At 36.7% G+C, this 12736-nt stretch overlaps 1 protein-coding gene across 2 annotated transcripts in view; it reads left to right on the top strand.

Annotated features, from left to right (window-relative positions):
• Positions 1–12736, top strand: part of LOC106091473 (serine/threonine-protein kinase minibrain) — a 77420-nt gene that overhangs the window by 28800 nt on the left and 35884 nt on the right. The window contains exons 1-2 of one of the 2 annotated variants that reach the window (XM_013258000.2): positions 2161–3534; positions 10186–10325. In XM_013258000.2, the coding sequence (XP_013113454.1) occupies positions 3009–3534; positions 10186–10325 (666 nt within the window). In that variant the 5' untranslated portion in view covers positions 2161–3008. Of the gene's footprint in view, positions 1–2160; positions 3535–10185; positions 10326–12736 lie in introns of those variants that run through there. The other variant, XM_013258001.2, reaches the window with a different exon arrangement.

Consider the following 12736-nt stretch of genomic DNA (forward strand, 5'->3'; position numbering starts at 1 on the left):
CGAATCTAATATCGCAATGTTGGACCAAGTGTTTAGCGAGCCACTCCTACCCAAAAACATCCGAAGAGGACAAATTTACGACCATAGCAATATGGGGCTCAAATGAAGTATTTGGGAGTAAAGCACGAATCTGATATCAATATTCGGGAAGAAGTTTTTATGGGGCCACCCCACCCCCATAACACCACTCAAATAGGACTATTTGCTGACCATTTCAATATGGAACTCAAGTAAGTGGTATTTTAGAGTAGAACAAGAATCTGATATATATTTTCATGGCCAAGTCACTGAGTAGCCGCCCTATCTCCCAAACCGGACATGTTTTCCGACTAGGGAAATATCGGGCTTAAATGAAAGGTATTTGGGAGTAAAGCACGAAATCATATCCACTTTCAGGACCACGTTTCTGGGGGTCCACACCACCCCATAGACCCACCAACCATCACCACGGGTGCCTTTCCACTCCCAAAATCCCCATGAGAATATTGGGCTCTTTTTAGAATGGAGGAGTACATCTAACATCCAAACCTAGATGACCCTAAAACCGTCGAGCGAATTCATAGACCAATAAAGATCATATGGGATTCAGATATACCATTGATATTAACAGAGCGGTTAAACTGATGAGAGAGTTTAGCCAACTATCGAAATGTATATTAATGGCTGCGATGTCTATGTGTACAAGGAATCTATTGATCAGATACTTATTTTTAGTTATATTCCACAAATTAAAACTTATCATGGTCATTAGCTTGACTACCTTTGAAAAAATGCCTAAAGTATTCAAAACCAGGTTTTCCGTTGAGAATTGTAGAAAAGGGTCAAAAAAGAGTATTTAAAAAAAATAAAAGTGCCACAAAAAGGGTTATCGTCTTTTTTTGTTTTAATTTAACGATATCATTGCAATTGAAAAACACAAAAAACAATACATGTTAAATTGATTAATACTACATCTAAGTAAATAATATCACATAGAAAGTAATTTACTTTTAAAATAAAAGGAACATTTATTTTTTGAGATTTCTATGTTTTCGAATTAGATCCTCTTTTGGAGTCCAATCCTCTACTTCCTTTTCTACCATATTTAGAGCATGGATTCGCAAGTTTACACTTTTAACCTATTAAGACTATTTGTCATAAGTGTTTGAAAATATTCACTCGGTGCACGCACTACTATTTTTTTGTGAAATTCCGATTCCGATGCTCCGGCAGAAAGAACCAAGCAAAGTTTTTCAGACAGCCGTTTACACTCAGTGAATATTAGCCAAAAGCATTGCAAGAGCTGCCAATGCATCCAGAAATATTCATAGTTTGGTGCGGTTTATGGGCTGGTGGCATCATTGGACCGTACTTCTTCAAAGATGATGCGAATCGTAACGTAACTGTGAATGGTGACCATGAGATGATATCCAATTATTTTTTTTTTTGCCAAAATGCAAGAGCTTGACTTGCATGACATGTCAAAATTGGACTAAGCGGATGGACCATTTGAAGCACAGTCACGGTCAACATTTGCAAGAGATAATCTTCAAACATTAAATTATATGGACCGTACATCGATTCAAATAAAGATATCATGAATTTTTTTGAATTTAATGTGTTTTCTTTTTGAAAAACTTTCCTATAGCGAATTCAAAAACGTATTGACGAATCAAGTTCCATCAGCTGTGCAGATGCGGCCACCTTATTAAATACGCCTTGGCTTAAACGGCACCGATATTCTGTGACTGGTTAAAATATTTTCCAATGCCCAAAAAGTTAAATGAAATGCTGTCTCTAAACCTATTTGACCACTGTGCATTTGTCGTTTGTTTTGTTTTTTTTTTTTTTTCTTTGTTTCCTGAGAAATTTGAACATAACGAATTCTATTCTCTGACTCTTCACGAAAAGAAAAAACATTTTCCTATAAATAATCTTTTTTCTGAAACTTTTTGTTCACTATAATGGTGTTTGGTATTTCTGTATGTCTTTGCAACGGGTTTGTTGAATATTTTGCTTCTAGCGGTTTTTGCTTTTTTTTCTTTCTTTCAAAAATAAAACACAAAATTCAATTGAGAATTTCGAAAGACGAAAAGCCACAAAATCACCGAAAAATACCGAGATTGTCGATTCTTGGTGAAGAAAATAGCGAACAATTCGCGCAGTACTGCAGTTTTTCTTTTAGTTCGTTAACGAATGGTTCCGAGATATTTTTCGGTGACATTTTTTAATTATTTTTCTTGTGAATTCCAATTGGGTGCATATTCTTGAAAGCAATTGTGGCAGTTAAAGTAACCAACAAAAAAAAAAAGAAATATTAAAATACCACAATCGCAGATGTCTCTCATATGAAAGAAAATTTAAAAAGTGTTTAGTTTGAAAACGCTCGACTTAAATAATGCTGTATGTGCAGATTAAAAAAGAAGAAAAAATGCACCACCTACATGCCGTTTGAGTCGTCTATGTGAAATAGCAGCAACAGAATACCCAAAATCGCTTATTTAATCGATTTGATAAACAAAAGACACCTCGATCCACTGCCAAACCGGAAAGAAATTCGCCCGTAACGAATGCGTTTTGTGCAAAGCAATAACAACACACTGGCAACGGACAGACGACCTGGTTAACACAAATAATTCATGTACTCCTCACTGGTGTTCGCGTTGTTTGTAAAACACTACAATTGTTTATAATTATAAAAATCGAATAACCACAAAAATAATAAAAAAAAAAACGACAAAAGAATTCGCATATTTTTTTTCTATATTTTTATGCTGCCACTTTTGCTGCTCTCGACAAAAATAGCACTCAAATGCTGTTTGCTTTGTCGTTTCGCTAGCAAATAGAGGAGAAGAAGAAGGCACAGAAAAAAATTATTAAAAAAAACCGTGTTGGTGTTTGCTCAAAAAGAGGAGGAATTTCATTTCAAAAATTCAATAAAGGCAATAAAAACAAACATAATTATTTAAAGAAAAATACGAAAAAAAAAGAATTGTGTATAGAAATCATCATTATCAACAACCAACAACATGTCTGCTGCTGCTCTATGCTATTGGCAGGCAACGACAGCCGTTGTGGCTGACAGCACCACCAGCCCAACATCAACAACAATGAATGTGGGCCACAGTATTGACGAAGATGCCAACCAACAAGACGATTGGGAAATGCAACATCATCTGAATAATGTTGGCGTTACAAATGGTCGCAGTGCGGTGAGCGGGGGTGATGTGGTGACAATCGGTGAGGGTGGTGGTGGCCGTGATCATCATCATAGTCACCATCAGCGGCAACGGCAGCGATACCAACAGCAACAACGTCATTTTTATAACCCTGAAAATCAGCAGCATCCCCGATATTCGGATCACCACCACACCAACCATTATGACGACGAGGAGGATCCATATGAAGGTGATGGCTTGCCTGTCACTATCAATGCTTATGGCGATGCCGACGACTATGGCGATTACAATGGACACTTGAAAACAATAGACGGCATGGATGGAATGTTTTTGGCGGATCATGAGATCGCCCGCAGCCATCAATTGTTGAGAAATTGTAGGTGTTTTCTTTTTCACTTTTCTTTTTTGAAATGTCTCATCGATCAATCTATTTTAATATTTTGCATTTGTATATCTACGATACCGAAATGGTTACAATTCAAAATGACAAGATCAATTGAAATTGAATGAAAATAAGTAACATTTTCTCTGCGTTAAAATCTAAAGTTGTTCTATGAAGGTCAAGAAACCATAGGTATAAAATCAAAATCTAGCTACCGCTTTTTCGTCCCTGGGGTGGTATCTTCATGAGTCCACATGTCCGCTCGATGTGATTATAGAATTGGCTCCAAACTTGGCATATTATGCTGGATTATTATTAGTGAACAAATCATCAGTATCAGATGGAAACATTTAAAAAATAATACTACCCTTGAAGTATTAATGAACTTTCTGTTATTAGAGAAACATTTTTTGCTGGTCTTACTAACAAATTTCTTGGAGGTTTGGTAGTAGTTGTAGTTTGATATTCGAGATGCTGTCAAGTGGCCAAAGCTTCTGGTTCTCATCCTCAGCAGTGGTAAGCATAACACATTGCACTCAGGGAGAAGAGTTTGCTATAATTACATAAAGTCGGCTGAAAATGGGACAGCAGTATTTTTATTTGCTAAAACAACAACCATTTTCTGCTGTTTTAAGACAGCAAAATATTGATTAAAAAAATTTTATTTATTTTATATTATCTTTCTTTTCTCAAAGAGCAAAAGGTTTTCAGAATACAATTTTGCTAAACTTGCTAAATTTTAATAATTTAAAATAACAGTCGACAAAATATATACTAAAACCATATGTATGTTTATATGCATAAAACTAAAGCCTAAAATATCCAAAAATATACATTTATATGTAGGTAAAGCCTTAACGATCGTACATATGTTAAAAATTTGAAAAGTGTTTTCTACAAAGTTAAAAAATGTTTAATATAAAATCAGGGGCCTAATTCCCGCATCCGCAATCGACTTATAACGATCGAGTTTCACATTTTTTGGATTATGGCATCCGTTCTCGATTAATTCTATTCGAAATTTTGAATAGAAATGTGTGAGTTTTTTCCCGCAACTCTTCATCTATCGTAAATAATCAATTTTCGTATACTTTCAAGAAATTCGGCAAAAAATAGGGCATCGAAATATTTATTTTATAAAATTAAACAATTATAATAATTTACATTTTTGATCCCTTAATTTGGACAAAAGTTAACTTTGTGCTTAATCCAAATTTGGCATAGCATATTATCTATAAACATGACCAAACCAACAATCGTGTAACTTAACCACTAAATTTAATGCAGCAGGATATTTTTTCAAGGAAAAGCTTCTTCTTTTTTTTAATTATACATTTTACTTTGGCTGTTGTTCTCGTTATGCCTGCCCGACAAAAAACATCGAAGAAGCACCGTTGACTTTGTGGGCGACGTAATCCACATATTTTTTAGTCCTCTTACTCATAAAACAACAATCTATTGTGTAAAAACAGTAACATATCGTTAAAAAAAAACAATAGCATATTGTATAACAGGTGTTTTTTTTCTAATTTTTTTACTAGTAATAACTTTTTTAACAGCCTCCATTTACTTTGTTTACCTTTGAGATGGCAAAATATGTTCGTCGGATCGATTTTATCTTCCCCGAAATCGGTAACTATTTGAAAAATGTCGATTGTAAGCTATGATCCAATTTGTACTTACGGAACGGAATTAATCTTCGAACAAAAACTCGCTCTATTAGGTCCCAGCAGTCAATGTATGCTGATATCAGCAACTTATTTTTCTCGGTGTACCGATAGGCAGTTTGATCTTCTATGAAAACTTAGAAAAATTTCCAAGCGAACTACGCTTCTTCTTCAATTTCTAAAACATATTTTCGAGATGTAAAGGGTGATTTTTTAGCTAGTTTCTTTTTGGCAACACTTGTTTAAACAGTCACGCACGTTTAGTGTCAAACATCTTCAGTTTTTTCTATAATTTAGCCATGAATCGTTTTACAAACGAACAACTCTTGCAAAGTATATTTTGTTATCGAAATGCGTGCTCTGTTGAGAAATTTCATCGCGCACTGCTTCCATTTTACGACGAAGCTCATTTCTGGTTCAATGGGTACGTAAATAAGCAGAATTGTCGATTTTGGAGTGAAGATCAGCCAGAAGCATTGAAAGAGCTACCAACGAATCCAAAAAATTCAGAGTTTGGTGCGGTTTATGGGCTGGCAGCATCATTGGACCGTACTTCTTAAAATATTATGCGAATCGTAACGTAACTGTAAATGGTGAGAGTTTTTTTTTTGCCCAAAATGCAAGATCTTGACTTGCATGACATGTGGTTTCAACAAGACGGTGCCACTTGCCACACAGTACGCGTAACAATAGACTTATTGAGAGGCGAGTTCAGTGAACATTTTATTTCACGTTCGGGACCGGTCAATTGGTCGCCTATATCGTGCGATTTAACGCCTTTAGACTATTTTTTGTGGGGCTATGTTAAAGCTCATGTCTATACAGACAAATCCGCTTCAATTGACTGTCCGATGTCGCCGAAATTTGGGAAAGTCAGTTGGGAAAGTCAGTTTACAATGAATACGCTTAACAAAATTTTGTTAAGCGTATTCATACTGGCAACATGACCTAGCCAGCGAAACTATGCCACTTAGACAGCTTACACATTGCGACTCTCCATCAACACAGATTGTTCCATAAATTGTACAAGAATTAAAATCTCAAACACGCCATGTACTTTTCCAGTACATGCATTTCCGCATTGATATAGTCGAAGTATCTCATTTACTCTTTGCGATTTTATCCTCCCATACACAGTACGCTCGAAAGTATTTTGTAGTAGGCATACACTCCCTTATTTATTTATTTAGTTATAATATGGTTAACGGTTTGGCTTATGGACCATTTTATGCTCTTGAGCACTTAAAAGGCGCATTTATTACCCGATTTCACTGAAAGTTACAACGTGTTTCTAAACCAAATATGGTGGAGTTATAATAAAAAAGGATAATTTGTTTGGGTTGGGTTATAAAGGTTACATGATTTAAGATAATTAATTAAGTCTAACTTGTTTGCAGAGACATTGACATTGTTAAGAATCTCCAATAAATGTTTATTTGGTGATATGATATGAGCAATTTAATATGTGGACACCATAAAAATATGTGAGTAATATGGGAAGAACTAGATCTACAGAACGGACATTGTTTCTCTAAAGTTTTGTTAATGACCTGGTCATGAGTCAATCGACTACACCTAATCTTAGTCAACTTGTGAAATATTTCATGCCAAAATTGTACCCTTTACCCTTTTTGTTTGTCTATGTATTTATGGTGTAATTTTTATTTTGTTCCCATAAAATATTGTGCAATAGTCTTTCTTCTTTTTTGCGATTTTTAGAAAACAATTTTTTTTTGTTTTCTTCGCAAAAAGAACATTTAAGACAAGAAGCCAAAAAAAAAGAACGTCACATATATTTTCGTCTGCCAAACTACCAGAAGAAAACGAGACTTTTTGGCATCCTCAGATTTAGGTGAAATTGTTGATAATTTACATTACACAATTTTTTTAAGGTTGTAGTCTTTCCTTGCATTTTAATGTTCCGTTTGCTGTTTCCTATCCGCCATTTATCATTATAAGTACCAAACTATGCTGATATTCGAGAAATAACACTCAGCCAGTGGTCGGTCGCAACAAAAATCACTTATCGAAGGAGTTTTTTAGGTACTTGATTTTTGGCAAAGGCGGGCACAGTACAATAATTTGCTGCAATGTGACTGCTGCAAACAAAAAAAACATGTTCCCTGCCAGCCAAGAGTGGCAGGCCTAGTTTTTGTGCAGCTGTCGGGCTTATTATGCCCATTTCAATTCGTTTTAATGATCAGCCCATCATGAGGATGGGCCCGTTTAGTGAAAGCTAGACAAACATTTTGATAAAATACTAAAAATACTAAAATTTATTGATCTAATTAAATGTAAATGAAAATTTACCCGTAAAAATTCCTTGAATGTACAGCAAAGATACTTTTCTCATAGACCGAAAGAAAAATTGATACCGTATGGTATCAATGGTATTGATAGTAATAGAGCAACACCGTAAATTAATACCAAAACAGAAGCGTATGGTATCTAAAGGGTGATTTCTTAAGAGCTATAGGAAAGTTAAAAAAAACACATACAATTTCGAAAAATGCATGAAATCTTTATTTGAATCGATAGTACAGTCCATATAATTGAATGTTTGAGGATTATTCCATGCAAATGTTTTGCCGTGATTGTGCCTCAAATGGTTCATCCGCTTAGACCAATTTTGACATACTCTTTCTAACATTTCGGCCGGTATCTCGCGAATAATTGGTTCAATGTTGTCTTCCAATGTGTTAATTGAAGTGGGTTTGTCTCTGTAGATATAAGCTTTTACATAGCTCTACAAAAATAGTCTAAAGGCGTTAAATCGCACGATATGGGCGACCAATTGACCGGTCCCGAACGTGAAATAACATGTTCACTCCGAACTCGCCTCTCAATAAGTGCATTGTTACGCGTGCTATGTGTCATCGTCTTGTTGAAACCACATGTCATACAAGTTAAGCTCTTGCATTTTGGGAAAACAAAAGTTAGATATTATCTCACGGTAGCGCTCACTATTCACAGCATCATCTTTGAAGAAGTACGGTCCAATGATGCCACCGCCTATAAGTCGCACCAAACTGTGACTTTTTCTGCATCCTCTTGCAATGCTTCTGCTTGATCTTCACTTCAAAGTCGACAATTCTGCTTATATACGTACCCACTGAGACAAAAATTAGCTTCGTCACGATGAACTTTCTCAACAGAGCACGCATGCAAAATGCAATAATTGCAAGCGTTGTTCGTTTGTAAGACGATTCATGGTTAAATTATAGACCAAAATGAAGATGTTTGACGGTGAAACAAAACATGAAACGTGCGTGATCTGTTTAAACCAGTGTTGTCAAAAAGATAATAGCTAAACAATCACCCTTCATAACACTTTACATGATACATACCATACGGCATTGCCTTTTCATGATACATACCATACGGTATTGGCTTTTCATGATACATACCATACGGTATTGGTTTGGTATTAACTCACTATCAATTTTTCGTTCGATACATCAATGATGCTAAACGATTAAAGTTTTTTATGCATGGATAAGGGATATCCTTTTAATCTCGAGGCCGAACGGTATGCACCCATAGAAGTAACAGGGCACGGCATTGACAAATTGACCACATTGGTTCATAAAAGTGAATCAACTCACAGATGTTATCAGATCAACAACAAATGTTCATAAATCAACAACAGCTTTTGTGAACGAATCGTACGTACACAGGCGTCCACATTCTGTCAACATGTAGTGCACAGATTTTAGATTTTGGGTAGTTTACAATAATATTGTCATTTGTCAACAGTATTTATTGCAGTTTGAACATATTTGCTCGAAATTTGACACGAATTGTTTAAAAACCAATCTGAAAATATCCGCCGAAGTCCACCAAAATTGGTTCAGAATTAGATATAGCTACCACTTTGTACTTATAGGGTAGGTGTAGGGTATTATAAAGTTGGCAACGCCCCACTATTGCCCTTCCTTACTGGTTTTTAAATACCGTATGATTTGATTTTCCGTTATATTTTTATATTTCAGTCGTGAGTTTCTTGTGAGTCATGAGTGTCATGAGTGTGTCTCGAGAGTGTTTCATGAGTATCTCGTGAGTGGGTCACGCACGATCACGTGATTTGATTTGGATCTCACTCACGAATCACATCATTCGCGCGTGACACGGTATCTTAGGACTCACGTGCACACCTCTACTATAGAACATCCGCTGTGTGAACATCCCACATTGGATGCATGAGATTCTTGAGCGAAATTTAAATCCAATCAGATGATAGAGCGCGAATAAAAACGCCTATAGATGAGCGTTCAGAAAATCGCGTGTAAAGAGCCTAACCAGTACAAAAAAGAAGCAGAAAAATTAAGATTCTGTTGTCTGGGAACAACAAGTCGAAATAAAAGACCTCATGCCAAACCGGATAATAATTGCGCTCTCTAAAGGCTCATAAACTCAAGATCAGATACCGGTTTATAAGGCAGCTATATTAATTTATGAACCGATTTTGACCATTTATGGTCAAAGTCGTCGTAACTTCGTTGGAAGTCGTAACAAAAGCACTCGTACAAAATTTTATCAAAACTGGGAAAGAATTGCGCCGTCTGTAGGCTCTAGAATTCAAGATCCAAGATCGATTTATATGACAGCTATATCGGACCGACCTACATTGATAGGAAGGAAGTATGTGTGCAAAATTTCAAGTGCCTAGTTTTACTTTTTCAAAAATTAGCGTGCTCCCCACAGACAGACGGACGGACTTGGATAGTTCGACTTAAAATGTCATGGCGATCAAGAATATGTATACTTTATGGGGTCTTTGACCAATATTTCAATGTATTACAAACGCATTGGCGAAGTTAGTATACCCCCATCGTATGGTGGAGCGTATAAAAAGAGTTATTAATTTAGTAGTCATTCGTTTAAAACCATGTAGACATAACTTAATTAAAGTATTTTATTTCCTTATATACATTACATGGAAAAATTAATAAATTTTTTTCTTTTTTTTAATTTACAGTATCTGCAGCTTATGTATCCAGCGCGGCAGCAGCTGTTGAGAGTGGCAGTGGGGGAGGACGACAACGCCATGCCCCACTCTATGGTCGTTTTGTTGGTGAGGAAGAGCTTCCTGCGACACATCGTGAAGTAATGCATCATGTAAGTAAAGTCGCCACTTGCATATATCAAACATCCATATAGTTTTAATTAGGGCTTAAAGACATCCATAAGGGTTACCAGTTTCTATTTTATTGTAAAAATTTAATGATCATATACGATATATGTAAGAGATCTATTTATATATGGATGTAACTGATATTTTTCAAATAAACGAACTAATTCCTTAATTAGAATGGCCTGTATTAAAGATAAAGAATTCGCAATGCATTTCCAAGGTTCAGTGGTTAATGGTCGAGAACCTCTTCGGGTCCCACATAACTTATTTAGGGATCGATATATGCTTTTAATACAAATGTCTTAATTTATACTAAAAGCAAATTGTTTGCAAATTTTGCCCATGAACATTTCATTAAAGAACAGGGGCAAATCGTTTACCAATGGAAATAAATTTTCTTTGAAAATTGTTTATTACCCCGCAAACTCGATTCGTTTAGTTTTTTGTGATATTAAATGACCACCGGCCGCGGAGGTTACCATGTCCGCCAATAACGATTCCTGACGAGAACATATAAAAAAAGTTTCGAACGGTGGTAATCTCCTCTGTAATGCTGGAGACATATTTATGTGTGTGTGTGGTATCCTTTAACTTACTTTACTTAAATTTGCTATCACAGAACATTTGTCCCATAAGCCGAACTAAGTGTAGCGTTTCAAGCCCCTCGATCTTCTGCGCTCATTCTAAAATCGCACCCACAACAGTTTCGAGGTGTCTTCCACCACTTGATTTTTCCATCGGTATCTTGGTCATTCTAAAATCGCTGACACCAAGTTTCAAAGTGTCTTCCACCACTTGATCTTTCCATCGTGATCTTGGTCTTCCCGGTTTGCGTGTACCACCGTTTTTGCCTTCCAAATACTTCTTTGCTGAAGCTTCTTCATCCATTCTGACAACATGGGTGTAACTATGCTATCGTCGACATACAGCTCGTGGTTCATACGTCGCCTATATTCTACATTAACACAAACTGGTCCATATATTTAACGAAGAATCTTTCTCTCAAATACTCCAAGCACTGCCTCATCTGCTTTCACAAGTACCCATGCTTCAGAACCATATAACAACACGGGTAGTATCATTGACTTGTATAGTGTAATCTTCCTCTGTCGAGAGGTGGCCTTGTTTCCAAACTTCTTACTTAGTCCAAAGTAGCATCTGTTTGCCAGTATTATTCTTCGCTTCATCTCAAAACTGGTGTCATTCGTTTTGATTATGGCGGTGGCGAGGTAGATAAAGTTACTGACTATCTCAAAGTTGCGGTTCCCAACTTTCTCCATTTTCTTAACCTGCTCGGCTGTACAAGGCGTTTTGGGAGTTGAAACCATCTATTTCGTCTTATCTTCATTTACTGCCAGACCCTTTTTCACTGACTCTCTTTCGATTCTTTCAAAGGCTGCAATTCCTACTTCTGTTAACCGACCTATGATGTCTATGTCGATCGGCATAGGCGAGTAGCATGTGTTCTCTTGTGATTAGTGTGTCATATCTATTCACAACTGCATCTCGTATAGTCTTCTCCAGCAGGATATTAAAGAGTTCATACGATAGGCTGTCTCTATGTCTGAAACCTCGTTTGGTATTGAATGGTTCGGAGAGATTTTTTCCTATTCTTACTGAGGAACGCGTATCAGCAAGTGTCATCCTGCAGTCTTATTTATTTTGCAGGGAAACCAAACAGAGACTTGGCTTGAAATACCTTTGAACGTAAAGGAGTGTCGAAAGGGGCTTTGTAGTCAACAAAAAGATGGTAGGTGTTGATTTGTCCTTCTCGGGTGTTTTCCAAGATTTGTCGCATATCTGGTCCAGGGTGGTTTTACTAGGTCTAAAGCCGCATTGATAGGGCCCAATTATCTCAGTGACTTTAGGTTTGAATCTTTCACACACTACGCTCGAGAGTATCTTGTATGCGTTGGGGAGGAGACTTATTCCTCTGTAGTTGGCACATTCCGTCTCTTCTCCTTTCTTGTGTACGGGACATAGTATACAGAGGTTTCAATCGTCGGGTATGCCTTCTTCTACGCCTTATCAGCGTGCTGCCTTGTTTTTCTTTAGTCGGGTCACTGCTACTTGGACCTCATTCTGACTAGGGGGTAAACATTCTATATCATCATCATTGATTGGTTCTGCGGTATCCTCTTCGCAGCCAACGTCGGATACTAGCAGTTGGGTAAAATGTTCTTTCCATATCCTCAGCATGCTATCTGTGTCAGTTACCAGATTTCCTTCTTTGTCTCTGCAGGAAGGTGTGCCTGCACCAAAGCCATCGGTTTGGTAGAATTTCCGGACTTAATTCTGACTCCAGTAAATCTCAATTTGCTCACACTCATGTCTTTCTATTTCCTTTTTCTTTCTGCGGAATAGAAGTTTCTCCTACCTACCCACCTCTCCTACA

Source organism: Stomoxys calcitrans, chromosome 4 (genome assembly GCF_963082655.1).
Source record: "Stomoxys calcitrans chromosome 4, idStoCalc2.1, whole genome shotgun sequence".
Lineage (NCBI taxonomy): Eukaryota > Metazoa > Arthropoda > Insecta > Diptera > Muscidae > Stomoxys > Stomoxys calcitrans.